At 35.4% G+C, this 27,290-nt stretch overlaps 1 protein-coding gene across 9 annotated transcripts in view; it reads right to left on the minus strand.

Moving 5' to 3' along the window:
• FOXP2 (forkhead box P2) overlaps positions 1-27,290 on the minus strand; it is a 572,651-nt gene that overhangs the window by 149,005 nt on the left and 396,356 nt on the right. For 7 of the 9 annotated variants that reach the window (XM_046021111.1, XM_046021110.1, XM_046021114.1 and 4 more), the window contains one exon: positions 8,448-8,537. In XM_046021111.1, the coding sequence (XP_045877067.1) occupies positions 8,448-8,537 (90 nt within the window). Of the gene's footprint in view, positions 1-4,741; positions 4,800-8,447; positions 8,538-27,290 lie in introns of all 9 variants that reach the window. The other 2 variants (XM_046021116.1, XM_046021115.1) reach the window with 1 other exon arrangement.

Below are 27,290 nucleotides of genomic sequence, written 5' to 3' on the forward strand. Positions count from 1 at the left end.
ATTAATATCCAGTGCTTCTTTCAGTTCTTCACATAAAATAGCAGCAAGTAAGGTGGGGAAACTTGTTTGTTCGCTTTGGGTTCTTTCCCACATAGGCTAGATTGCAAGATCGAGCACAGTGGATTCTCAAAGTTCACAGAGGCTGAGGACTGGCCTGATTATTTTGAGATGACCAAGTTGCAAGGTTTCAGGCGTTACACTTCTGTAATTTGTCGGGCCATGAAAGTGAATCAAGCATGCCGGGAAGAGGCTGATGCAGTCAGTAAGACTGCTGACTTCTCACTGACGTAAACTAACCCCTTCACTCCCATGGATTCTTCTATCACTAATGTAGATTTGCTGTTCTCTACCTGTTATCATTGATGGAGGACAGCCTGTCATGTAAAAAGAAAAGAAAAAAAAAAGAAGTTTCTTCTTTAAAAAATGGTATTAGTCAAGAGGTAAACTTTATTGAAAGCTGGAAGCTGCTAACTTATGCTATACTCGGCAGATGACAATGGTAGCCTGATTCAGAATAAGAACAGGATTTGGAAGGAAGCCTGCAGAGATCTCTCCATGTTTTTGAACTGGGAATTTCTTGAATTTGAGGGTTCATGAAGATCTCAGGATGCATACCTTGTGAATGTCAAGGGTCTACTATAATTAGTTCTCATGAGTGGTTTCTTCCTTATCTAATCAGAGACATAATTTTCATCTTAAAAAATCTACTACACTATAGCAATTTATTAATATTTATTAAGTGCCTTTGGGAAAAGTAACTTAGTGCCCAACCATAATTTAACTTAAAATGTGTTAGATTCTTATAATGAGCTTATATGATTTTCTTATTAAGGTAGGGTGACTTAAATATTTTTGAAAGAGCAATTCATTATACTGTTGTTTGATCATTTCAAAATGCTGTACTTCCAAATTAGGCATTATTTAAATAATTATAATCAGCACAACTTGAGATGTCCATGAAACACTGGCCATTTAATATAACTATCCCAAGCAATTCTAGTTTGAATATTCATCTCCCAATGAGTTTTCTGGAAAATCTGACAAAAGGATTTAAGAAATGATGGCAACCATTCTGATGGTGACTTTTAAAGAGCCACCTGTAAGTGTTATCAGTAACAGGAGAATGCTAGCAGTCAACAAAATGCCCCAGGGTTCTGAGTAGCTGAGATATTCAAGAGCAGAGTTTCTTTCACACTAAAACTACAACTTAAAAAAGCAAAATGGAAACTTTTTTGGGGGCAAGATAAGAACTAAATATCAGATACTGGATTGTAAGAAGAAGCACAGTTTTCCTATTTTGTTGGTAAGATGATATGCTGGAATATCTCTTAGGTTCAAGATAGAATTAAGTAATTACAGGCATTTAAAATTCCTCTTTTCTCAATCTGTGACTGAAGGGATAGAGGTTAAGCAAACTGGACAAGATTCCATGATGAGAGAAAAGAACAGGATGATAAAGGAAGAAAGAGTATAGTAGAAAAGGTGAAGGTAGCAGAGAAATTTTAAGAAAACCGACTGGAAATGTAGAATGCAGGATGATAGAAACATGAACAGAATCCACTGAGGAAACACAAGGAATCTTAAATGTAAGTGAATTTCAAAATAATTTCACTTTTTGTCTTTAATCATGTATTCACACTGTTCACTTTGTCATTCAATTTAGCTTGTACAACACCTCCAAACATCTTAAGATAAAATTCACAGCCTAAGTCTTAAATCCTATGGAGAGCTCCCTTAACAATATTAATGTTCTACTTCTTCCTTCCTCTCACTTTAGTTAAGATGGAGAAGTCAAGGGAATATGTTCTTAGAATCCTAATGGATTACACAATGAAACATGTGCTTGGGTAGGTAAGAAAAGAGAAAATTTAACCTCCTCGAAAGCAGTTTTCTTCCATATTTAATTTATGGGAACTCAGTATTAGATATGCAATATACATTTACTTATACAATTAGAGACACACAGAAATCTGAGAAATAAAAGTACATTTACTGATTCTCAATTTTCTATTTAACATTAACATTAAAGTATATCCCTCCCCCTTCATTATTGATCACCTTAGTACTGCAGATCCTAAGAGTTACTGGTGAATGACAAAGAAAGAAGGAGATTAAAAATCACCAATGTTGCAATTCAACATTGTATGTATGAAAATGCTCATCCTCATGAACATTGCTTGTTATGGTTGACGAGCTCCGTCTTCTAAAACCTGCTCTGTTCCTTGACCTTCCTTGATATATTAAATGCTAATTTGGTTCTTCCTTTCCCCCTTTCCCCCCCTCTGCTTTTTACTTCTTGCTCTAAAAAATGTGGATATTACTGAGCTCCTCTTGGTAAATCATCTTTCCCAGAAATCTTCACTTTCACGTATTTCTCTATCACTTCTGGATTATTTCACAAATATTTGTCTCTGGCTATATACCTCTCCGGCAAGTTGTAATTTTCTAAATGTTTGCTATTTCAACTTACTTTTCTTGCCATTAGCTCAAACTCAACATGCCTAAGGCTCAATTCATCATATGCCTACTTAAACAATTTTTAAAAAGTTTATCCTTATTCCAGATCCCTCTCAATTCCCCTCCCCCAAAACATTCTCCAAATGCTCTATAGTCGACTAGATCTTCGCAAAACATTGCTCTGATCATATCACTTGTTTATCAAAAGCCTTTAAGGTCCTGGCTACCTAAACCATACAAACCATACTTGTTAGCTTGGCATTTAGGGTTCATAGCATTTATACAAGTATTTATTGAGCTCTATTATTCACCAGGCATCATTAGGCACTAGAGATGAGGACATTCATAGTACCTGCTGTCACAGAGCTCAGAGTCTGGTAGGAAAGATAAACATTAAAATGTAAGTTTATGTGTGGCAAGTGTGAAATATGGATGCTTTGGGGGTCTCTAGCAGGGAGAGATACTTGAGTAGTACCTAAAACACTCACTGCTGCTTTCCTATAAATTAGGCATATGTAGTGAATAGTGAAAATCATGGCCAAACAAAAGTAACCATATTATAGAATATTTATAACTTTGGATTAAATACCAATTTTCTAGAGCTTATCATAGTGGGAATTACTTACTAACTCATTATAAGTGCAAGGATTTACGCTAGTTACTTTATATAATATTCTTTTTAGTCTTCATAACAATCTTACAAGATAGGTATCCTTATTCCATTTCTAGAGATGAGGTAAAAGCCTCCAAGAGATGGACTCCAAGGACTCTACCCAAAGTCCTACTAACTGATTAAAAGCAAGGTGGGCTTCAGACTCAAAACATATGTTCTTTTCCTTCATGCCATGATTGGCTCATACACAAGTTTTTCACATAATGATACTTAGCAGTGATAGACTGGACATCCTAGAGCCTCTTCCACAGGGTGTCAGCCTTGAGCAGCTGGCTACAGGTGGCAACATCACAATATTTTGGGAAAGATTTTGTTCTCTAACATTCTTGTAAAACTGCCTATTTCATGCTGCCTTTTACGAAATGTTCTCTACTGTAATGGGAAAATCAGAACTATACAAGGCATAATCAGTCCTTGTGAATAGTTTTTAAGTTAAACTTTTTAAAATTTATAATTTATGATATCAAAACAATGTATTAGAGATACTGCTTAACTTTTTGATACACAGGAAATATAGATAACAAAAAAAACTTAAACTACTATTAAATTTTCTGCATCACAGTACATTGCCCTACTTAAACCATACTGCAAATTTCTTTATTATGTTACTTTCAGTTTTTGAAACAAAACATGTTTTAGCTTCTAATTCTTACATACTAGAAATTGGAAATTACATTGAAGAGGAAATATTCAATAGTATTCTTTACCAATGTATGCATGAACTTTTATAATTTCCTAAACATATTTATCAATGTCTAATTCTAGACCTACAATTAGTATTTTCTCCTAGGATATATATTTCATTATTCATATTTTATATCTTATTCTTGATTTTTTCCTAGAACATGAAATTTTAGAAGTGCTGATCAGTTTACTCAGAATTTGTTTTGTCAGCAGATGTTAATTTTAGCATTTTGAACTGAAGAAGTAGAGAAAGGTAGAAATTTGCTAAATTGTATCATATCACAACATATTTTAATGTAGATTATCAAAGTAAATACATAGGTAAAATAATTCTTCGTGTAGTTGGTATTTCTCCTAAAATTAATTTATAAAATGAGTTCAAGGCATTAAACAGAACGAAGTTTCCCCAGATAATGATAAATGATACTTGCACAGTGGTTTCCATGTATATGGGATTTAATACTTTGATTCCAAAACGTTATTTTTGGCTATGGTATGTTAATTAAAAAGTGTTTTGTAACTGAAAACAAACAAAAAAACAATCATCCTCCTTAACTCTTAAGTTAAAACCCAGCAAGAAACAGCTATTCCTGAAAAATTAAGATTCCTATAACTTACTTGAAAAAAAATAAATCTGTAAGCACAGACTGTAATACTTTGCTGATCAATTCCCCCAAGGCCTTTATTTTAGAAAATGTTGAGTGGCTTCCTTAAACTTATGTAACTAGTTTGTGGCAGAGTCAGAATAAGACCTCTAAGTTTAATTCACTTTTGCTTTTTATTCTTCCAATCTTCAACACAGTTATTTTAAAAAAGTTTAATTACCTATTGGAAAAGAGAACCTTAGATTTTTAACCTAAAATGAAGGAAGTGATTACAATACTATATACTAATATTCATCTAAGATAGCAAAGCAATGTCATTTACCTTAAATTTACGTCTCTGCTCTGCACAGCTGTTGAAGAACCACAAGTCTGTCTCATGGCTGTAAATGTAACAAGAACAATAATGCGACCAATTTTCATACCTAAACTAAATTAAGTAGATTTGTCATAGGCTAGAAAACTGATAATGTATTTTACAAAAAAAAAATTGAAAATTTACAGATTATGGAAGTGTGCATGTGTGCATATGCATATGCAAATGTGTGTCTCTGTGTACATGTGTGTTGTTAAATAGAGTAAAAGCAATTTAATCTGGAAATTAGTTTCATGAAATTGAAAGCATTACTTATTCTCTTTGGCTAACTTTTCTTTTTATGGACCACTATGGGGATACTAAGTTTAGGAAGTGTTAGGAGTAGATATTAATAAATATCAGAAATCAAGATAAGAGGCTGTCTTCAGCTGTTATAGTATGTTTTCTGGGATACAAAGTAAGCATGTAAAGAAGAAACATCTGGTAATGCTTAGGTTGATATCAGCTCCCATTTGCATCACAATCTTTATATATTATTCATCAATATGTCATTGATCAAGGTACCTACTGATTGAACCTATTCAACTGGTGTTTTATGTAATGAATAGAAAATGTAAACATGTTTCAAATACATATATTCAGATACCTGTACATGAAAGTGAAATTACTATACAATCGATACTCAAGCTTGTCAGATGTGATTTTTTCTTTCCATTTTTGTATTAGATAGGCTAATATCTATGCCATCTGTAGCACAAAACCCTGAAAAAATGTAAATGAGAAAGTAATAGATAACTACTAGTCTGCTAGAAATAGACTCTCTACCATGTCACACTTCAAATCTGGCTACCTCTTCTCAACATTTAAAAGAAATCAGTTGAGTGTAACAAGACCTAATATTGTTCTTGTGACTTGAGCCATCAAAACAGATTTTTTAAAAATTGTATTTTTTCAAACTTTATGAAATAGTTCTCCATCAAAACTATATTTTAAAATGAAAAATGCATACTCTCCTTTGGTCCTCCAAAAACGTGTTATGCCTGAAAAAGCACAAATCACCAATGATCTATTATCAGCACCAAATACCTAGCCTGTGCAAGTGCAGATTTTGAAACATGTCCAATTATCTTTATGAATTTTAAGAAATAATCTACATCAACTCTATTTTCAAAGATTGATTAAACTCTTAGTTAAGCAGAAAAAGAACTAGACTGTGAGAAAATCATAAAAGTTTTAAGGTGTTAATTTCATACTAAATGGTTAAAATTTTTAACAAAAATATTCAACCCGTTTCTTTAACATAAGTGGTAATATTGCATGCAATTCACATTAAATAGTATTTGAGGATGCAAGGATAAGCATTTCCTAATATCCTCATTTAACAGCATATGTAAACTAGTATAAAATGCTATTAGGTTTTAAACACAATCCCAGTAATGTTTATAGTTGCTAAACTTATCAAATATCAAATACTATGAAAAACTAAAACTTTAGGCTCACATTATATTAATAGCAGTGTATATTTTGGTAAACAGCTAAGTCTTCATTCATTATTTCTAAATTCTCATTCATAAAAACCAACTGTTCATTCCTATGACATTTTGGCATTAGACCTCATTAAAATACAAGATAATGAAAAAATGCTATAGTTTTATAATTTATACAATGGAGATATATTAATATGCATCATAAAACACTAAATATAAGTGACACAAGAAAAGTCTTTGTAGTAATGTTTAGCACCTGAAATTGTTAAAAGGTATTTAAATTCCTTTCAATCACCCTTTCACAATAAAATAACAAAATTGAGGACTTCTGCTCAAAGTTTTATTTATACATCTGGTACATGAGCAATAATTTCTGATTTTAGAATCATTAATATTCCTACATTATATGTATTTTCTAAGAAAAAGTATGTATATTTTATTTAAACAAAGTATCAAATCTTGCCTTCCAATACAACAACAACAACCAAAAAAAAAAAAAAAAAAAAAAAAAGAAAAAGAAAAAAGACAAAAAAAGAAAGAAAAACTAAAGCCCAGCCATTCTTTCCAGAGATGCTCTGGTAACCAGCAATAAAGAAACTTCTACTGGACTTAGCTTTGGGGAGGAAGGAACAACAACTTTGTCTACTTTGTCAGAGACATGTTAAAACAGAAGTAGGACAATATGTATGTAGAGTTTTTCCAAAAGTCAAAACAATAAACTCCTACATTTGGCTTATGCAGCCAGCATCTAAGCCCCCTTTGCTATACCAACAACAGTGCAAAATTTCCCTCTGAAGCCACAGTGAGGGAAACATTGCATTTGCTATCTTCTGTGACTTCTATGTAAATTTTTCTCTGTCATGCAAATGTATGGAGAGGCTGTCTTGGAATTAGACAATTCCGATGGAAAGACTCCAATCACTGGCATTACTAGGGGAGAGATGATGGTGAGGAAAGTGTGTCACCATAAAATTACTGATTAGTTTAAACAAAAGAGTGTGACATTTATTTAAAAAAATAAGAATCTTAAACTCAGGCTGTTTCAATACAACTTTTGCAACCATGGCAGACGGCTGAACTTTAGACTACTGGAACACATCCCCTCTCCACAAGTCCTCCTTCTTCCCACCCACCTCCCACAAATGGGTTTGTTCCCAAGAATACATATTCTCATCTCAAGTTTGTCTAGGGACCAAAAATTTAATCCAGTTTTTACATAATAAGTAGTTCCTGGATTGTGTACATCAGTAGCCTGTAATCCTGCCATACATACTAAACTTCAGGAGGCCATCATATGTAAGACTTAGTTACTAACCTCTAGGAGTACACCTGAAAATGAAAATAGACAGCTAGGCCATTAAAAAAAAAAATCCAAGATTATTTTGGTAAAATAAAGAAACAAGAAAGATGCTTACTTTTTTTCAAACTACGCTTGTCTTATTAGACATGTACATAGCACATGATGCAGGAAAAAACATTGCTTATCTTTCAAGAGAGCTGATAAACATTTTGAAAGATGTTTTATGTAACCCTCAGATTCTACCTTCCAAACATTTAATAATTACGCCCTAAAAATGTTTCTTCCCCCCAAACAATGTCCTCCGTACTCTGGGTAAGATTATATAAAACAATGGTTATATTATGTAACAAAAAGTTACTTTAAAGGACATACATACTATCAGTTTCACAGGACAAACATAGTGAATAAGGACAACAAACTCCAGAATGTGTTTTTATAACTGTAGCAACAGCAATAACTCCTTGGCAAACTCAAACAGTTTTTTTGGCAACTCTGGAGGATTTCTGCATTTGTCACTTGGATACAACTGCGGAGGGTTGTCTAAGACTGCTTTGTCTCCTTCCATGCCATCTTACTATGGCTTTGCTTTTAAAGAAATTTCACATTTTACTTTAACTTGTTTGTGAATAAAATTCTGTTAAAATCCCACAAGTTGAGTCTTATACAAAACTTCTCATGCCTACGTTTACCAAATGTGTTTTTTTATATAATTTTTATAATAAGTGACCTTGTAGACTTTTGAAATCTATGGGAATAGAAATTTTGTTTTCCTTTCAAGAAGATAAAATGAGCTCTCTCTTTGAATTAAAATTACTGACATATACAAATGTAAAAATTTTCTGAATATAGACAACTGGGTCTGCACATTTGTTATCATTATGAGCATCTTTTTAAAATAAGATCCCAAGGACAAGAATGCTTTACTAACCTGCAGTGGTCTCTGTTTATCACTGCTCTTAGGAGATTTCAATCCACTTGTTTGCTGCTGTAAGAGAAGTTGTCTTGCTGCTTGGAGAGCCTAGAAGTAAAAAGGGAGCAATATCTAAATACTTTGTTGACAGGTAAATTGATTATCAATATCTGATTATTCCTTGGTTAATAGTAAAATGCGTCAATGTATGAGAACCCCTTTCCCATCCTCCTTTCTAGAAAGAATTATCAAAGATCTTCTAATGTGAAATAAAAATTCCACATATCACACATATACAACTTTACTTAAAGTCATGGAGATACATGTAATCCTGCAGGAAATAAAGTTAATTTGTTTAAAGTGCTTAAAGAGGAAAAAATCATAAACTGCATCAATAACCTCATTTCCACAAGGAACTTGTCTTTGAGTGTTCAACTAAAATGCCCACTCCCTTTTAAATTATCATTCAATTTGCATTTTCATATTACAATTTTGAAGCAAAAGCAGTAGACTTCAAGTGTTACCGGAAGCTGTAATTAAATTTGACAAATCAACATCAGATTATCTTGAAAGTGAATTAATAAGGATTTTCACTAAAGATTAAAAACATTTTTTTTGTACTTACAATTCAAGGGGAAACCTCTCCTTTGACAAAATAAAGTGCAGTTTTAATGCCAAATAAAATTGAGTGGTTTTCATTTGCATTCTTAGCAAAATCAGAGAACAAAGAAATTACCACTCAACCAATCAGGTTTGTTTCTATGTGTGACAGAATACCAATCAAAATAGAAGATGTTTTCATTTATTTTTATGTTTTCTTTTTCCCCATTCAGGAAAATAAAACTTAACATAAGAAATTAATGTAAGCGTTTCTTTTACAGGAGGAGGGACAGCTTGATGAGTGTATTATATAAACTTATATAAAATGAATGCCATAAAAATACATATTGAGATGTTTTAAAAGCAGCAGTGTAAACTGAAGGAAAAAAAAAACTTTTTAACAGCCTCTACTTTGCCAACTCATTTTTTTCTCTCAATAACTGAGTTCAATGAACACTAAAGATGAAATTTTTCAGCATATATGACTAAAATAAATCACTGCCCTCCTCTGTTTTTCAGTGTTTTAGAATACGAGGTAAATTCTTCACGATGGGAGAAATATCTTAGATCAATATTCTACTATAATAATTGAGATTCCAAGCTGATAAAAAGTACAATTTTGATTGGAATCAATGATCTGGTTTTTAAGAGAGTTTCTAGTATCCATGACAACAGTTGCTTTGACAAGATGTGCATATGGCATTACACTGCCAGCTGGTGTGAACAATGTTTGAACTACTGCATTGAGATGCTGGGCAAACAGAAAAAGTTGCCACGTCTTAACCCTCAGGGAAGGCAGTCATCCCCTGATCAATTATGAAAAGACAGAGAGAGGGCTGCTACAGTCTGGCTCCAAGCAAGTTTTCTGAGAAGGCAGGCAGACATAGAAACCAGAGTAAACACACTGAAGGAACTAGCACCGTCCCCTAACAACACTGATTTGTCTTCCCGGAGCAGGATCTGGCACAGTTTGTAAAGCACACTTCTTAAATTGGGAGACACACTCAGTCACAGCAATCTTTTTTTTTTTTCCTTCAATTTTTCAAGAAATTAACAACCTAAGTGTTTCTAAGGATGGCACATTCCAGTGAACACAGGCAATTTTATTAGAAAGTTCACTTTGAAAAAAAAGAAAGACCAAATAAAAAATTCCACAAATACTTTATTATCGCAAAACTTAGTTTAAAATATTTCAGTTACTATTCTAAATAATACTGCTCTCCTTTTTTACTTGCAACCTATGAAATAACTCCAAATGACATTTTTCAAGTGGAAATTACTATAGTGTGACTTAGGCTGTGTTATGTCTATGTAAAACTCTCAAAAAAAAAAAATCAGTCATCTATTTTCACCTTTGATCCCAAAATCCACTCAAATTTTGCCTAATTTTTTTCACAAGATTGTTTTTTCCCCTTTGAGTTCATTAGTTTATTTTGTATACATGGAGCCTTAGTTAGTTTATATTTATTCTGTAGCCATTTATTATTCTTAAAGGATTCTCATGAGCACAGTTCTGAATCTTGAAATCATGACTGGCTGGGACCGAAAGCACTCTTAGAAATCATCTACTCCAATGCTCTCAGTTTAGCAAATGAGAATAATGAGGTCTAGAGTATCAAGTGTTTTGTTCAAGGTCTCCTGCTTCCAGGCCAGAGTGCCATACTGTTTCTGTTCCATCAAAGAAACCATTAGATGACAATGAGTAAAACTCTAGTAAAGGAGACACATGGCCCCATGATGAATTATTTTCACCTGTAAAGAGACAATATTCATTCATCAAAACCTAAAGGAAAAACTACAATATAATCTTTCCATGTTTGAATTTGTAAGTGTTTGAATGGAACAACTACCACCGAACGTGCATTGTTTTTGTGGCTAAGTGTTTCTGCCGTCCTTGACTTGGGTTTCACCATGTACTCTACCAATACCTGATGGAACTCTAAACTCTTGTAACACTCTGATCATCTGATCAGTTATCACAAACAAACTGAAAATTCTAGAGCTGGACACAAGCCTTACCGATTGTTTAGCCTAGGCTTCATATCCTATAGACAAGTAACTGAAGAAGCAATACGATGATAATTTGATTAAAGTTCAAGGCAGTAGCACAGTTTGGTCAAAATTTCAGGCTCTTGGACTATTCATTTTATCACCCTGCATGATGTTCATTTGGCTCAACCCAAACAAGTAATCCAATGGAATATGTAACATCCGTGGCTATAGAAAGACACTGGAGGGGCACCTGGGTGGCTCAGTGGGTTAAAGCCTCTGCCTTCGGCTCGGGTCATGATCCCAGGGTCCTGGGATCGAGCCCCGCATCGGGCTCTCTGCTCAGCAGATCACCTGCTTCCTCCTCTCTCTCTGCCTGTCTCTTTGCCTACTTGTGATCTCTGTCTGTGGAATAAATAAATAAAAAATCTTAAAAAAAAAAAAAAGAAAGAAAGACACTGGAAAATTAGATCTATTACATCTGCAGCTCACAAAAATTTCACTGGACAAAAGCATGCATATACACTGTTCATAAAGGAGTAGTAATTATAATGGAGTATGACCAATGGTCAGTTAAAGTTTTGTTTGTTTGTTTGTTTGTTTTAAAAAGATTTTATTTATTTATTTGACAGAGAGAAATCACAAGAGAGGCAGGCAGAGACAGAGGAAGGGGAGCAGGCTCTCCGCTGAGCAGAGAGCCCGATGTGGGACTCGATCCCAGGACCCTGAGATCATGACCTGAGCCGAAGGCAGCGACTTAACCCACTGAGCCACCCAGGCGCCCCAAGTTAAAGTTTTAAAGTACCTTGGTTTCCATATACATTTAGAGAAATCTTTAAAAATAGTCCAGGATCATCTTTCAATACAAATTCTTATGAAAATGGACCACTTGCCTATCTCGGCATTCTTTTAGTAGCAGTAGAGACTACAATAGTAAACACAGAGGTGGGAGGACAAAAAACAACTCCCCGAGATCAGGATGATTTAAAACTCTCAGGCAGGAATCTTTGGCAGTTTGCATTCTCACTACAGGCATCATGTGGCATTTTTATCCCCAGTATTCTGGATACCATTTTAGGACTGAATTTCAATAAACAATTGCTCAGAGACATTTAGTTCATCTTTGTAATTTATTACTGTAGCGATGCAAAAGATGAAAGATTATGAGATAAGATACTTTCATCAACAGAAGGTGTTAGGTGTCAAATTACATAAAATATTAATTTGAAAATCACTTGCCCACTTCAATTGGTAAATAGAAAAGATAAATTCCAGGGCCAGGCATTAAGTTCTATGCGCTGTTTATACGATCACACTCTGCAAAAACAAAACAAAACAGAAAAAAACTTGGAACAAAAAGGAAGAGATGTTTACAAAATCTCCTTAATAATGACTGAGTGTGATTCTGGGGAACAACAAGAAAGAGGTTTCTAAGGCAGCCAAACCATATTTAGTTTCCAAAAACACATTTGTTTTGAATTAAGAGCGCACTTTACTTAATGAAGTGATCTAATTTTAGTAAAGTTAAAAAAAATTAAGGTAGGACATTTTAAAAATTGGAATCAGATTAAATTAAAATATCTTGAAAAGATGAATAAAAATCTTTCTAATAGATTAAAGATATGTTTTTTGTTAGGCTGCAGAGGTGTGTGGGAATGTGCAAGTTTTTCAGAACTCAGTGCATCTTGCTTTAAAAAATGTGTTACATTTTATGTTAACTAACCGGAATTTAAATAAAAACTTGAAAAATATTATGGAAAACACCATTCCTAAAAGTTACTATCTAATTTCAAATAACTAAAATTCTGCAAGAAAAACAAAAGTTCATATCACCCTTCCACAACATAGTAACTTTATGCTACCTATGGTTCTCATACACAGAGAGTAACTCTAGTGAGGAGGTCATTTTGAGAATTAAGAGTAAAAAAGCTTTGTAACCTGTCAGATCAATACTGTTTTCTTCTTGAAGAACACTGAAAACTTTCACCATGACTTCAATTGTTTGAGAATAGCTTAGAAACACCCAGTGAAACAAAAAATGTTGAGTATTCTAACGTTTATAAATAACTTTTTTTTCAAAGTAAATATATGTATATTTTGGGAGAAAACAGACATCACTCATATCTCTCCCCATAAAAATAGGAATGCTTAACCTATCAGCCTGTTGCATTTGAGACATTAAAATGAAAAATGACATCTACACCCATTAATATCTTCAATGTATAAACAGCACAGCATGACACATTCTTGAGAGCTGAAGGCTACAAAATCTCTCTGAAACATAAATAACAAAGCACTCAGAAGCATATTTGATGTTGATATTCATCTCTGAGAAAAACACTGCTGCCTAGTCTTCTTATGAAAATAGATGCAGCCCAAATGGATCTCCTGTAATTGGTTTCAGATAGCGAGGTCAGAAGAAATATGATACAAGAAACGATTATGTGGAACAGGCAAAACAAGAATGTTTACACAGGCACTCCCTAGTTATACTGACAAGGGGTGTATACTTTGCAGATAACCAGAACCAAAAAAAAAAAAGAAAGAAAAAAAAAATGCCAGCAGGACATTCAGAATTTTGCTCCTCATACTCACACATTTTAACCTTTAACTTATAATGTCTTTAACATGTTACTTTGAATACTGAACGTAAAAATAAGTTTTCAAACAGAATTTCATTGTCTAATTATTTTCCCAAGTATGGTTGATAAAAAGCGTATTCGGATCCTTCCACAAAATTCCTGTTCTGTTTGGCCTTTCCTCGCATTATGTTCCCACTAAAGAGAATATACTGATAAATATAATCTGAAGTCTCATAATGCTATTTAATAGAAGAAAATTAATCATCTAATTGTCATATCCTATTTTCAAACAGCAATCTATCAGAGTGAAATTATGCATCTGTAGCTATTGACCTTTCATTTTATCACGGCTGATCCATAATTAGACTAAGTTTGTTGGGGAAAAAAACTAACTGCTAAAAAAATATTTTTTTACAATAATTTTTTTTTCCCCACAGTATATCTTACATAAAGTTAAAGAATAAATGTGTGGATATATTGTGTTCACAGTGTGGACTACTAGGGGAGGCAAACTGAGAAGCTAAGCTCTTTAACTTCATGGTACTATAATAAGAGTGAGTAATTCATTAAAAGTATCCTATTTACCAACCAAATGTCAGGCTGTTTGGCTCAGCATTCATGATGTAAGTTCAAAGGAAGGCAACAGAGGTACTGAGTAAGTGATGCAATGGATTCTTAAATCATCCTCAGAAGTTCTAACAAAATTCTCAAGGTTCAGATACAAACCCAATATTCAGTATCTTTCAGGACGGCTCCAAACTCCCAGATCAGCTCAGCGACCCTTCCATAAAATAAGCCTGTGAATTAATGGTAACTAATGGCTAAGACAGGTTTCGTTTTTTTCAGGTCTAGAATCATATATTCAGTTTAATGGGATGAACACATTCTCTTCCTCAGAGCTGGCATTCCATAGGCTACAGTAAATAATACTAAGCAGCCTGGTATTCATATTTCTATTTTCTTTCTTATTCTGCTACTAATAATAATGAATTGCTACCGGAACCCATAAAGAACATTAAAATAATCTATAGCAACATAAATGCAATTCCTGTTCACAAATTAAGGAATTCTGTCTAACTTCAAAAGTCCCAAGTATGAAAGGTAAAGAGGAATTGGAACTAATTTTATTAAAATTGTTAAAATTGAGATTTTTACAATATTTCTTTATTATGGTACATGTTCTAGGAACTAAATGGTTTATGGGCATTCTCTCAGTTATTTTTCTCTGCTATAAAATATTTTATTATTTTTCCAAACGTACTTTGGATTTAGTTTTTATTTCTCACATACCCACAGTTGCTTTTTTTCCTCATTATGAGGCCAATAACCATCTTTAGTTTGGATATGGACTGAAGACCTATTACTGCTACATTGTTATACTGTCAACTAGCACACTAGATACTAACTGAAAATACATGCTACTAAATTATAGTATAATATCTGAAAGTAAACAATTATTTGAATCCTGTATTCTGGATTTCCTCCTCAATTTAATAATAAAATTGCAACAAAGGTAGAATTTGGGAAAGTAATAAAATATATCAAAAAATTACTTGTCATTAAAGTTTTTTTTTACAAGTTTGTCCCATGTACCAAGCAAAGAATTAAGCACCACACACTTGTGGAAGAAGGAGTTAGGTGATGTGACTTTGTTTTTACCTTCAAAGATTTTGTGTCTAATAAGAAACATTTGGTTTAAAGTCAAAAGGTCATAAAAACGTTTTTAAAACATTTCAGGGGTTCATAAGTTGAAGAAATTATTTTCAGTTGGGAAGTTCACATAAATTTTTATGGGGATATAAACTGGGATGAACTTACAGACAAATAGTTCATCTCATAAAGGTGAGAGAACATGGCCACACCAAGCAGAGGCAAACAATATGTGGGATCATACACACACACTGAAGAGTAACTAATCTTGGATAAAGCATGCGCTTAGCTTAGGAGCTAGTTACACATCATGGGAAAGTGGGTTGGAGCTAATGAATGGACATAACTCAACACTCAATGGAAAAAAGTCTCCATATTATTTAGAAGGTAAAGGCAGATGTTGCTAAATCTGCAAACGATGAGATAAGCCTGACAATACTGAGGTCCTGTTGTGAAGGACAGATGAAAAGTGATGGAGAGAATGAGGAAAGATAAAAGCGTGAGGTAGAAAGACCAGCTAAAAGGTACGAGCAACTGTCCAAATGTGAGATAAGAACTCCTTTAATTAAAACTGAGCATCACAAGAGGTCCTGTCAAAGTGGAATGGCAGGACTTAGTAACTGGGCATGGAGTAAGGGCTTCTGGGAAGGGGTAAACGGTAACTTCAAAATTTTAAGTCAAGAGTAACTGGAAGAATAGCTATTCCACTGCTGGAAATGGTGAACTTAGATTAAAGTTTTAGAGAAAAGAAGGCTTTTAGAGAAAAGATGATGCTGTTTACCTGATGGCAGGATAACCAGAAGATTTCTTTAGTATATACCAATAACACAGAGCTCTAGGTTCAGAGTGACTGGGCTGAAAACAGATACCCCAAAGTAAGAGATTAGACAGCATTTAGGACAAAGGGAAGTATTAGATTGCTCGTGAAGAGTAAAAAGAGGGGGAAGATCCAGACTTAGAGAACATCTACATTTTGTTCGGAGGTGAGAAAGCAAAAAGGAAGACAATGCACAGCAACAGAAGTTGAAAGACTTCTAGAAAATGTTGAACATCGAATAACCATGTGACTCAGAGATTCCACTCCTAGGTATATACCCAAGAGAAATGAAGACATATGTCCATACAAACGGTTGAACATGAATGCTCATAGCAGCTTTAGTCTTAATAACCAAAAGATGGAAATAGCCCACATGTCCATCAACTGATGAATGAATGAAGAAAATGTGGTCTATCCATATTATAGACTATTACTCAGCCATAAAATGGAATGAAATATTGACAGATTCCATAACATGGTTGAACCCTGAGAACATGCTAAGTGAAAGAAGTCAGTCACAAAGACCACACATTGTACGAATCACTTATATGAAATGCTCAGAAAAGGCAACACTATAGAGACAAAATTGATTAGCGGTTGCCAGAAGCTAGAGGGAGGAGATAAAACACATTGACTGCTAACGAGTAGGGGGTTTCTTTTTGGGGGGGGTGTGAAAATTTGGGAATCAGATAGTAGTAATGGTTGCACAACCTTGTGAATGTACTAAAATCCACTGAATATATAATTTAAAAGAATAAATTTTACAGTATGTAAATTACATCTCATTAAAACTTATATATTTAAATAAAAGAATTATTATGTTAATTGTATCTCAATAAAGCTGGGGAAAATAGAGAATAGCAAAAACAAAAAAACAAAACAAAAAAAACCCAAAAAAGAATTATGAAGGGGGAAGATGAATGGGTTCTCAAACCCCAAAACTCAGACGCTAAGGATTAATGAAAGATCTTGTTGATCTGATAATTTGCATGTGACCTATAGGACAGCAGTTCCCATAGGATACTGAAATATAAATTAGGCTACAGGGAATTAGAGGGGAAAACCACGGCCAAGAGTGCAAACAATTCTTTTGATAAATTCTGCAAAGACCAAAATAAAAGGGAACTCTATAGTTTGAGAGGTTGTGTGTGTTTGTGTTTTAAAGACAGTTTGCTAATAAGCTACGAGGGAGAAACAGAAGCTGTAAGAGGAGAACTGAGAACATCACTGGAGGGGCTGTCAAGGGGCAAACCAAGGAGCAGGAGCAGGTGACAGCCCCATGGGGAGAAGGAACACATCCTCCTCCCAGACAAGCTGAAGAGAAGGGAGGACAGGTGACTTTGCCAGACAGAGGTAGGAAGAGAAAAGAGTTCACGCTGAATAGTCTCAATTAATTCAGACAATAGGAAAGGGCAGTTATGTACTGAGAAGGAGAGAAAGACTGGAATTGCTGAGGAAACAAAACTGAGAAAGCTCTGTTCTCTCTCATTGCTCTGAGAAAAATACAGCTGGTAGAGTAAAAACTGGCATTTAAAATGTTGTTAGAGAAGGAAATGTACTTCCACAGACACTGATGACATACAGATACACGGAAGTCTTCTGAAATGTTGCCTCCATAACTAAATAAAGAACTACTTACTTTTCCACTGCTCTAATTTGGGATCATCACTACTCAGAGTCTTTTTATACTTTTAACGTGGCCATGGGGCCTGGCACCTCCAATTATATCAAGTAGAAGCTGAAGAGTCACTTACAATATGTGCTACGTTATTGTGCATTCTGAGGACTGGTTGTCTTTAGTTTTTAAAAGACAGCAAAATAAAATACATCTGTGATGCTGATACCACTGGGACCATGGACTATTCAAAAGTTTCTCTTTGCAACTGGGAGAGAAATATGATGTCATGGTATTGACTAGATTTCAGAAGACATTCTTTAGCGTTTAATTAGTTGATACACTTGGACTACCTAATCACACTGGGCATTCATTTTCTTGTCTATTAGATGAAGTTAACAATATTTACTTTTGCCCATAGGTGATTTGTGAAATCAGAGAAGATAATGCATTTGAAGGTATTTTAAAAGCTAAAGTAATATTATTTCAAGTGAAGACTTTTGAGATTATGTAATTCCTCCAGTGGATATTAGTTCTTCTTCTTTTTTTTTGTTTTAATTTTATTTATTTATTTGACAGAGAGAGATCACAAGTAGGCCAGAGAGAGAGAGGAGGAAGCAGGCTCCCCGACGAGCAGCAAGCCCGATGCCGGACTCGATCCCAGGACCCTGAGATCATGACCCGAGCCGAAGGCAGAGGTTTAACCCACTGAGCCACCCAGGCGCCCCTGATATTAGTTCTTCTATGTGTATTTACTGGTCAGTGGAGGCTGACTACTGATTTTTAGGTTCATAAAGATTGCTCAGTAGGTACGTGTATTTTAACTAACAGGCCTGGCATTTTCCTGAAAGTTTACCTCAATATTTAGTTCTCCTATTCAGTAGAAAAATATCCCACTGGGTAGGAAAAATATCTTAACAGTTCCATGCTCTATCATATTTTGCAAAGTTGTATTTTAACCTCTGCTGAGGCTGAAAGGATTTTTATTTTTGCAGATAAACTGATGAGCTACACCCCTCCCCTCTCCCAGATCCACTTCACCACTGCTATGGGATCCCCTGGCCTCAAGGATCTTTTAAAATGGTAGGAAAGATAAAAATATATTCAATATAACCACACTGCAATGCAGCAATGTGCTGCATGCCATTAAAGGGTACAAAAAAATGGCTATGGGGGTTCAGCAAAGACAAAAAGGGAAAACAAGATTTAATGCTTGGTCAGTGCTCATTATCTGCCAGCTATCATTCTAAATCCTTGCACATACTGTCTCATTTTATCCTCAAAACAACCTCCTTTATTACAGAAGTGTGAACTGCAGCTCAGAGTAGTTAGGTTATATGTTCAAACCGGTTCACGTACTCTTGAAATGGTATCAGAGATCTGAATGACCATCTGGCTACCTTTGAAGCTAACGGCCTTTCCACAAGGGGTAGTGAGGAAGAGTATATCATTAAAGAGACTTTTGTTTGATAAAAAAGACATAACTAAAAAAACTGGGCATAAGGAGGACAAAATGAATTTGCGTCATTAACAACATTGCTAGTTATGTCAACTAGAACAACAAAGAATTCCAAGATCCTATTCATGTTGAGTTTTTTTCCCCCTTATTCTTCATTAGGAGAACTAGACATACAAGCTTACATACTAAAAGCAATTCACTATCCTTAAAAGACAGTGTCTTTGAAGTTAATAATTAAACACTTGATTCATGATGGCAGTTACAAACAAAAAAACTAGTGAAAACATTTTAATAACCATCTTCTATCACAACCAGACACAAAACAGTAACATCTGCTAACAGGTGTTACATAATCTGTACTATGTTCTGTTGGATTTAGAAGTAGGATTGCCAGATAAAATAGGGGATGCCCAGTTAAATTTGAAGTTATTTGTATTTTTACTTGTTAAATTTCACACTTCTAGTCACAAAAGTCTTTCTTTTTTATTTTTAAAGATTTTTATTTATTTATTTGATGGAGAGAGAGATCACAAGTAGGCAGAGAGGCAGACCGAGAGAGAGAGAGAGAGAGAGAAGCAGGCTCCCCGCCGAGCAGAGAGCCTGATGCGGGGCTCGATCCCAGGGCCCTGAGACCATGACATGAGCTGAAGGCAGAGGCTTTAACCCACTGAGCCACCCAGGCGCCCCACAAAAGTCTTTCAGAATATGTTGCCAAGACATGGGTGTTTGTTTTTTTTTTATATGGAGTGTTTTAAATTTAAAGGTAATTTTTTTAAAAATTTTTTTGGAGGGGGAGAGAGAGAGTAAGTATGTGTGGGAGTGTTGGGGCAGGGGCAGACAGAGGTAGTGGGAGACAGAGAATGTTAAGCGGTCTCCATGCTGGGTATGGATCTCACAACCTTGAGATCATAACCTGAGCTGAAATCAAGAGTTGGATGCTTGGGGCGCCTGGGTGGCTCAGTGGGTTAAAGCCTGAGCCTTCGGCTCAGGTCATGATCCCAGAGTCCTGGGATCGAGCCCCACATAGGGCTCTCTGCTCTGCAGGGAGACTGCTCCCCCCCTCTCTCTGCCTGCCTCTCTGCCTACTTGTGATCTCTGTCTGTCAAATAAATAAATAAAATCTTTAAAAAAAAAAAAAAGAGTTGGATGCTTGACTGAGTCACACAGGCGCCCCAAAGGCAAATTCTATTCATTTCAACAGTCGAAATCTTTTTTCAGTCCTAGTGAGTAAATGATGTCATCTTAGCCATATTTTATATGTGAGTCAGGGAGTGACTAGGAGGCTTGGGCTGCTTTCCTGTGAGAAGGAATGTTCATGTGGCTGCAAATGCATAGTGAAAGGAGGAGGTAGACCACTCCAAAGGAAAAGTAAGTCCATCAGTTTTTGGACAAGCCAGACCAAGAAAAGCAGAGGGGAAGTTTCTTTTAGAGTTCATATTCTACCCTCCTATAATTGAGACACAGATGACAAATGCAGAACTCTGGCTCTCTATTCACCCTCCCTTCAGCAAGGATGAGGCTCTGTAGCCAGGAACCCTGAGGCAAAGATTATGACCCTGCTTAGCACAGAGGGGCGGAAATGCTAGAGTAGATCTGAAGGAAAGAGCCTTGAGGCAGAGAGCCTCTGCCTACTCAACCCAAAAGCAAACTAGGCCAGTCCCAGAGGAGGAAGAGATAGTGAGAGAAAAACCATCTGAGAAGGGAGAGGCCTTGCTTAGTTCAGGCGCAGATACAGTGGGCTGAGAACCAGTAAAGGAAAGCCCTTAAAGCTAAAATTAGAGTGTTCTTAGAAACAAAATGGCAGAGTAGCCAAAGAGGCCTCAGAAATTCCAAATTCTAAACCCAGCACCCTTCCGGGTTTTTAAATGACCTCATGCCCATCAGTGATGAGCTTTGAATACCTTCCTTCTTCCCAAGCAGTTTATAATTTACTAGTTCAGGGCAACCTAAAGAGAAAAACATAAAACTCAGAAGAAAATTGATAAACAACTGCCAATTCGGCACTGTATTACTCAAAACATACCGAATGAGTGGAAGAAGGAATGCATTTATAGTAAGATCACAGAACTTTGTTGTTTTTAGGCTACGTTATTCACAGTGTAAATTATGAAGAACATGTAGGCCTGTGTAATATAGTTTGAAGCAAATTCCTAAAGATTAGATTTTAGAGATCTTGGACAAACTCCCCTTAAGGAACAACCCAGGGTGTTTCCATTCTGTGGTCCAGCTCTCAGAGTCCAGGTCAGATTATCTTCAGCATATGAAGTGGCAAATTGTAGCAATTACGTATAAGGTACAATCAAGTGTTCTTTTGAATAAAATAAAATGTAAACTAATGGTGGTAATAAGCATCACCTTAGCACATCAAGAGCTATGCGTCTAGGTAATTTTTATGGAGTCTTCTGGGCTTTTGCCCTAAAAATTTTCTTAAGCTCTGAGTTTTTAAAATTTAACTCTATCAAAAAGGTTAAAATATTATTCTGATTTAAAAATCATTCCTGGGGCACCTGGGTGGCTCAGTGGTTAAAGCCTCTGACTTCGGCTCAGGTCATGATTCCAGGGTCCTGAGATCAAGCCCCGCACCAGGCTCTCTGCTCAAGCGGGGAGCCTGCTTCCCCACCCCTCTCTGCCTGCCTCTCTGCCTACTTGTGATCTGTCTGTCAAATAGATAAATAAAAATCTTTAAAAATCATTCCTTATATTTAATTCTCTGTAATATGACTCTTAGAAAACACGTAAAAAATAAAACATTATAATAGCCACTCAGAAAATAGTGTCCCTGGGGAGAAATCAACAGTTTAAGAAGTAGAAGACAGGAGGGCCCAGAAAGGTTTTTTGTTTTGGGGAAATGTCTTGATAAGAAATGAAGTTCCTAGTTTTTTTCTACTATTTCATTTTCACTCTTTATTTAGCTTATTTCCTTTACCACCATGAGACCTAAGACTAGAAAGAAACTAAAAAAAAAAAAGTTTCTCCCTTTCTTGTCAGTTCTTCTAGCAACCAGTGGTCCATGGCTCACTTATTTATTTCCTTCTGCTACAAAATGCTTTATTGTTTCCATCAGGTCCATGACTTGGGGGAGGACTCTGGGGTGGTTAAAAAGCTGAGTGGGGGCTGCGGGGAGAGGCTGAGGCACAAGCTGCGGCACCAGGGGGATGCCAGAGGGGCCCCTTAAAGGCTCCTGGGCTTCAGAGGCACTTGGTCAAGCTTGAGAATGAGCCTTTCTCTTTATTTTTTTTTAAAAAGATTTTATTTATTGATTTATTTCGAGTGCACACTGGGGGAGGGACAGAGGGAGAGAGAGAGAAAAGCAGACTCCACACTGAGCATAGAAACCGAAGCGGGGCTTGATCCCAGGACCCTGAGAGAAAATCAAGAGTCTAATGCTTCACTGACTGAGCCACCCATGTGCCCCTGATGGTGAGCCTCTTGAGGAGTATCTCCCCAGCCCAACCTGAGGAGGCCCCCTTTTTGAGGATATACATAAAATCCAACTTCCGGGAGTAAGTCTGTACATCCTGCATTAGCACAAGTGACATTTTTATTTAAAAAAACTCAAGTCATCTGATACTTCTACTTGTTAGGTGGGTATGCTCATTTACCCTTAGTGTCTAGCCCTGTAAGCTCCTTAAGGACTATACTTGTTTCTAAAGAATCTCTATGTCCCCAAGAATGTGCAACACAGTAGCCTGTACCTATGGACCCAAAAGATACTTAATTGAAAATTGTTTCTTTTTAGACATTTCTCAACTTGTAAAACACACCGAGAGTTTAGCTGGTTCCAGATATTTAAGATGTAACTTGTACACTAACAGAGGAAACTAGGATTTCCTCTAGGAAATTTCCTCTAGGAACAGTCACTGTGCCCACTTGCACACGGTAAGTGTTCTTCAACCTTTACACTGATGACTCTGGAGGATACACTGGTGATCTACCATGACACAGAAATTAACATAAATAAGATATCTTTCCCTTTATTGAGTCATATTAAATTTTTTTTATCCATGGCTTTTCTACAGTGTATTATCTCTTTCATTTTTTTTAATAGTCACAATCCAAAAATTACTATGGATTGTCAGAAAAGCGTTGCCTCATTTTCTTCAGTTAGAATCTTTCAATTATTTTAGGCATTGGCGTAGAAAAATAATCCAATGTGTGGATATTGTCATTATTCAGTTTAAGAATTTGTTTACTAAAAATATAAATATTTTTCAAACTTTTCTAGATTCAGTTATGTACAAAATTAGTTTTATTAAGACATTTTTAATATTTACTAATACCCAATATACACCTAAAGACATACTCTGTGGAAAAAAAAAACTTATATAGGTAAAGGCAATATAGTTGTTTTGAATTAAAAATGAGAAAAATTCAAGTTCACCAAAGCACATACTAGTTTCAATTTCTTAAAAAACTCTTCTTCATTTAGCATAATTCCCTTCCAATAGATATTTACACCTTTTTTAGTTTTTGCAATTATCAGTAACACTGCAATGAACTTCCTTGTAATTCTGCCTTGCAATTCTTTCAAAAGTTTAATTTTGCGGTCAAGCCATCTTCAGATACTGCATTTTGGCACACATTACCATAATGCTTCCCCAGAATGGCCGTATCCATTTGCAATCCCACCAGTGGATGAGATTGCCTATTCCACAAGACTCAAATACAATGCATTATCGCTCCCTTTTAGTCTTTTTTACAAACAGGCAAAACTATTTCATTTCAATTTGCTTTTCTTCCCTTATTAGAAATCAATGTTTTTAAAAAATAGACATCTACAAATTGTAGGTATTTTTGTATTCTCACTGAAAATTAGTGGATTGGATGAGCCCTTGTTAGCTGATATCTAACTCATTCAACTGATATTTTCCCCCAGTTTTTTAAGATACAATGGACACACAACACTGTCAGTTTAAGCTGTATAGCATAATGACTTGAATTATATATACTGTAAAATGATTATCACGATCAGTTTAGTTAACATTTATCACTTCATAGAGATACAAAAAAAGGAAACAGTTTTTCTCCTTCTGATGAGAACTCTTAGGATTTACTCTTTTCACAACTTTCAAACTGAAAGTTTGAACTTTTTGATCACCTTCATCCAATCCTCCCACCCCCAGCCCCTGGTAATCTGATCTCCTTTTTTGAATTTGGTTGTTTGAATTTTTTTTAGATTCCACATATAAGTGAGTTCACCCAGTATCTTTCTTGACTTACTCCACTTAGTATAATCTCAAGGTTCAACCATGTTGTTGCAAATGGCAGGATTTCCTTTTTTTTTTTTTTTTTTAATTTTTAATGGCTGAATCATGCTGCATTTCAACTAACATTTTTAAAGCCCTTACTCTTCCTTAGTTAGATACTAGAGATGTAAACATGGGCAAGACAGGCAACGTTCCTGTCCTCTCAGAGTTTGTTATTTAATCACTAACAAGGAAACAATTACCAAATAGTGTTGTTTGTAGCCTTTTTTTTTTTCATTATGTTGCATTATGACAGAGGTCACTAAACTTTGTTGGTCATGTTCTGACTTTAAAACTAATTATCCACTGTATAGCACATGATAATAATGTGAGGAAGAACTCTTTCTTCTCTTCATTAAAAAATGTAAAAATTCTACATAGGGTTAACTCCATGTGGCTGGTAATTAAGAAGGAGGATTATATTTTGAATCATAAAAAGGTAATGCCATTGTACTTCAGAAGCAGTTTTTTTGGTAAGGTAAGAGAGAAAACTTTTAAAAAGCAAATAACCCATAGGATTGGTGAGGATCTAGTCACCTTATCCTGTGACGGAGAGTATGCTAGTTTCTTTCAAAAGTGGTTTCCGTTTTTTTTTGTTTGTTTGTTTGTTTTTTTGTTTTTAGATTTTATTTATTTATTCGTCAGAGAGAGAGAGACAGAGAGAGAGAGAGATCACAAGTAGGCAGAAAGGTAGGCAGAGGCAGAGGGAGAAGCAGGCTCCCTGCCGAGCAAGGAGCCCGATATGGGACTTGATCCCAGGACGCTGGGGATCATGACCTGAGCCGAAGGCAGCCACTTAACCAACTGAGCCACTCAGGCGTCCCTGGTTTCCGTTTTTTAACCCATAAAGCTTCTGCCCAAAGGAATAGCTGTTTCACCATACATTTTTAAGAAAAATGCTTTCCAATTTAATGTTTCTCCTCTTTACATTAACCATTTGGCTTGTAATTAGAAAGGAAGCATATGAAAGAATGCTTATTGAAAGATGGATAGTTAAACTGGAAATTAAAACTTTATTTCTGAGGGTCACACGGGGAAGATGCTTTGCAATCTTGGAGAAATCCCAGTCGGCCTTTGCTCAAAATGGCACTCTTCTCCCAATGTCTCAAAAGATATTAAGCCTCTCATAGAAGGGGGATTTTGTTGCCCCCCGCAAAGGCTTCTTATGATTGCAGAATGATCTATTTAAGAACTGTACACTTTCTCATGGAGGACACATTTTGGCACTCTCTTGTAATTATCTTCATTTACATAACTGGCACCTAACAGGCCACTCAGCAGAGTGGAACAATAAGCCGTGCTTGCTCTGATCATCTTTATGTTGAAGTTAAGCCATTACACTGAATCCTGAGACATGCTATTGTGAGGTCCCCTGGCATTTCCACTGCTATCATTTGTCTGTTGTTATAGGAGAATGTTCACTGCCAGAATCCTCTGGCAGAAACTCAATTTCTGAGTCCAATACTAATTCATTACAAAGTCTGCAACAGCTGGGACACTGGTATACACAAATGAGGCATTCTGAAATTTGAGGACAAATCCAAAATACACACTCAGGACCTTCCTTGTGATTCCACAGCCATGGAAATAGCTGTTAAAAAAAAGAAAAAAAAAAAAAAAGGATCCTGTCAACATCTCACCCTGCCAACACCAAATTAGACCCTTGCGATTTGAGCCTCTATGGTAGTGCCACCTCCCTGCTCTTCTTTTATTAAGAACTGTTTTAAAGGTCTCAGCTTTGTCATGTTTAACAGGCCTTGGAAACATGGGCTGAGACATGCAATGTAGAGGATACTGGAAAGGACACCTTGAGTACACCTACCCAAAGGACAGCCACCATTCTGTGAAATAAAAAGGTGCTCCAAAGGGGACTTGGATAATAGGCACCAGGGAAGAACCGTGGGCAGAGCAGAAGCACAGAACAAAAAGTAGGAAGGGTGACAGCGATTGGAAACAATGACAAAGAGCAATAGAATATCTTAAGATTCTTTTGTTTTTAATGGCTATTTAAGAATGATATCAAGTTAACTACCAAAGTGGTAAACACTACCAAAATTTTCACTTCCTCACAACTTACTGGAGTCTTTGGGTTAAAATGATGGTCCTGTTATATGGAACTCTTAGAAAGCTACCTTTATTACACTGCGGTATATGTATAACATTTCACAGACACGTGCCGTTTCCGCTAAGTTAATCAATTTCTACTTGAGAAAAAAATATAAATAATTCTTATTCAAGGAAAATGAAGACATTTAAATTTCACAAATTTCACTAAATATTATCTAATGTACACTTAATCTACAAATATTACATGAAGCATTGATCCTTTGTATAAAAATTGAAATAATACTTCAAAATACACTTCTAAATTTCTTCTGTAATTCTATATACACTAGTATGAAAAAGAAAAAAACAATACATAGAGACAGACAAACATAATAGAGGTTCTTTCCATGGGTTACCTGAAAGTGTTTTTTAAAGTCCACTAAAATGGTAAAATTTGTATGCAGGTGTGGCCACAATGCCATAAATATATTCACATACTAGAAATAAATCCTAGTAATTTGAGCCTTATCTTGCTTTAAAATAGGAAATCGTTTGTTATTTGCTATATGCCCTTTGTTGACGATCTATAAGAAAAGGTAATTTAGCACTGAATATTTCCAACGAACATTTGAACAAAAAAACTCTCTTACAACGGATTCTAAAATTTAGGACTCTTTAGTTGAACTTTACCCCTAAGCAGGAATGGTTTGCTCTGCAGATGTATGTTTAAATTGGACTTCAGAAAGAATGAGAAAAATACTGAAAAACAAGCACTTCATACAAAAATTTTGTTATGAAAACTGCAAATCATTCTAAATTCTCATTTCAATTCACTAAGGACATCTACTATAATGGTT

This window comes from Meles meles, chromosome 10, assembly GCF_922984935.1.
Source record: "Meles meles chromosome 10, mMelMel3.1 paternal haplotype, whole genome shotgun sequence".
NCBI classification, from domain to species: domain Eukaryota; kingdom Metazoa; phylum Chordata; class Mammalia; order Carnivora; family Mustelidae; genus Meles; species Meles meles.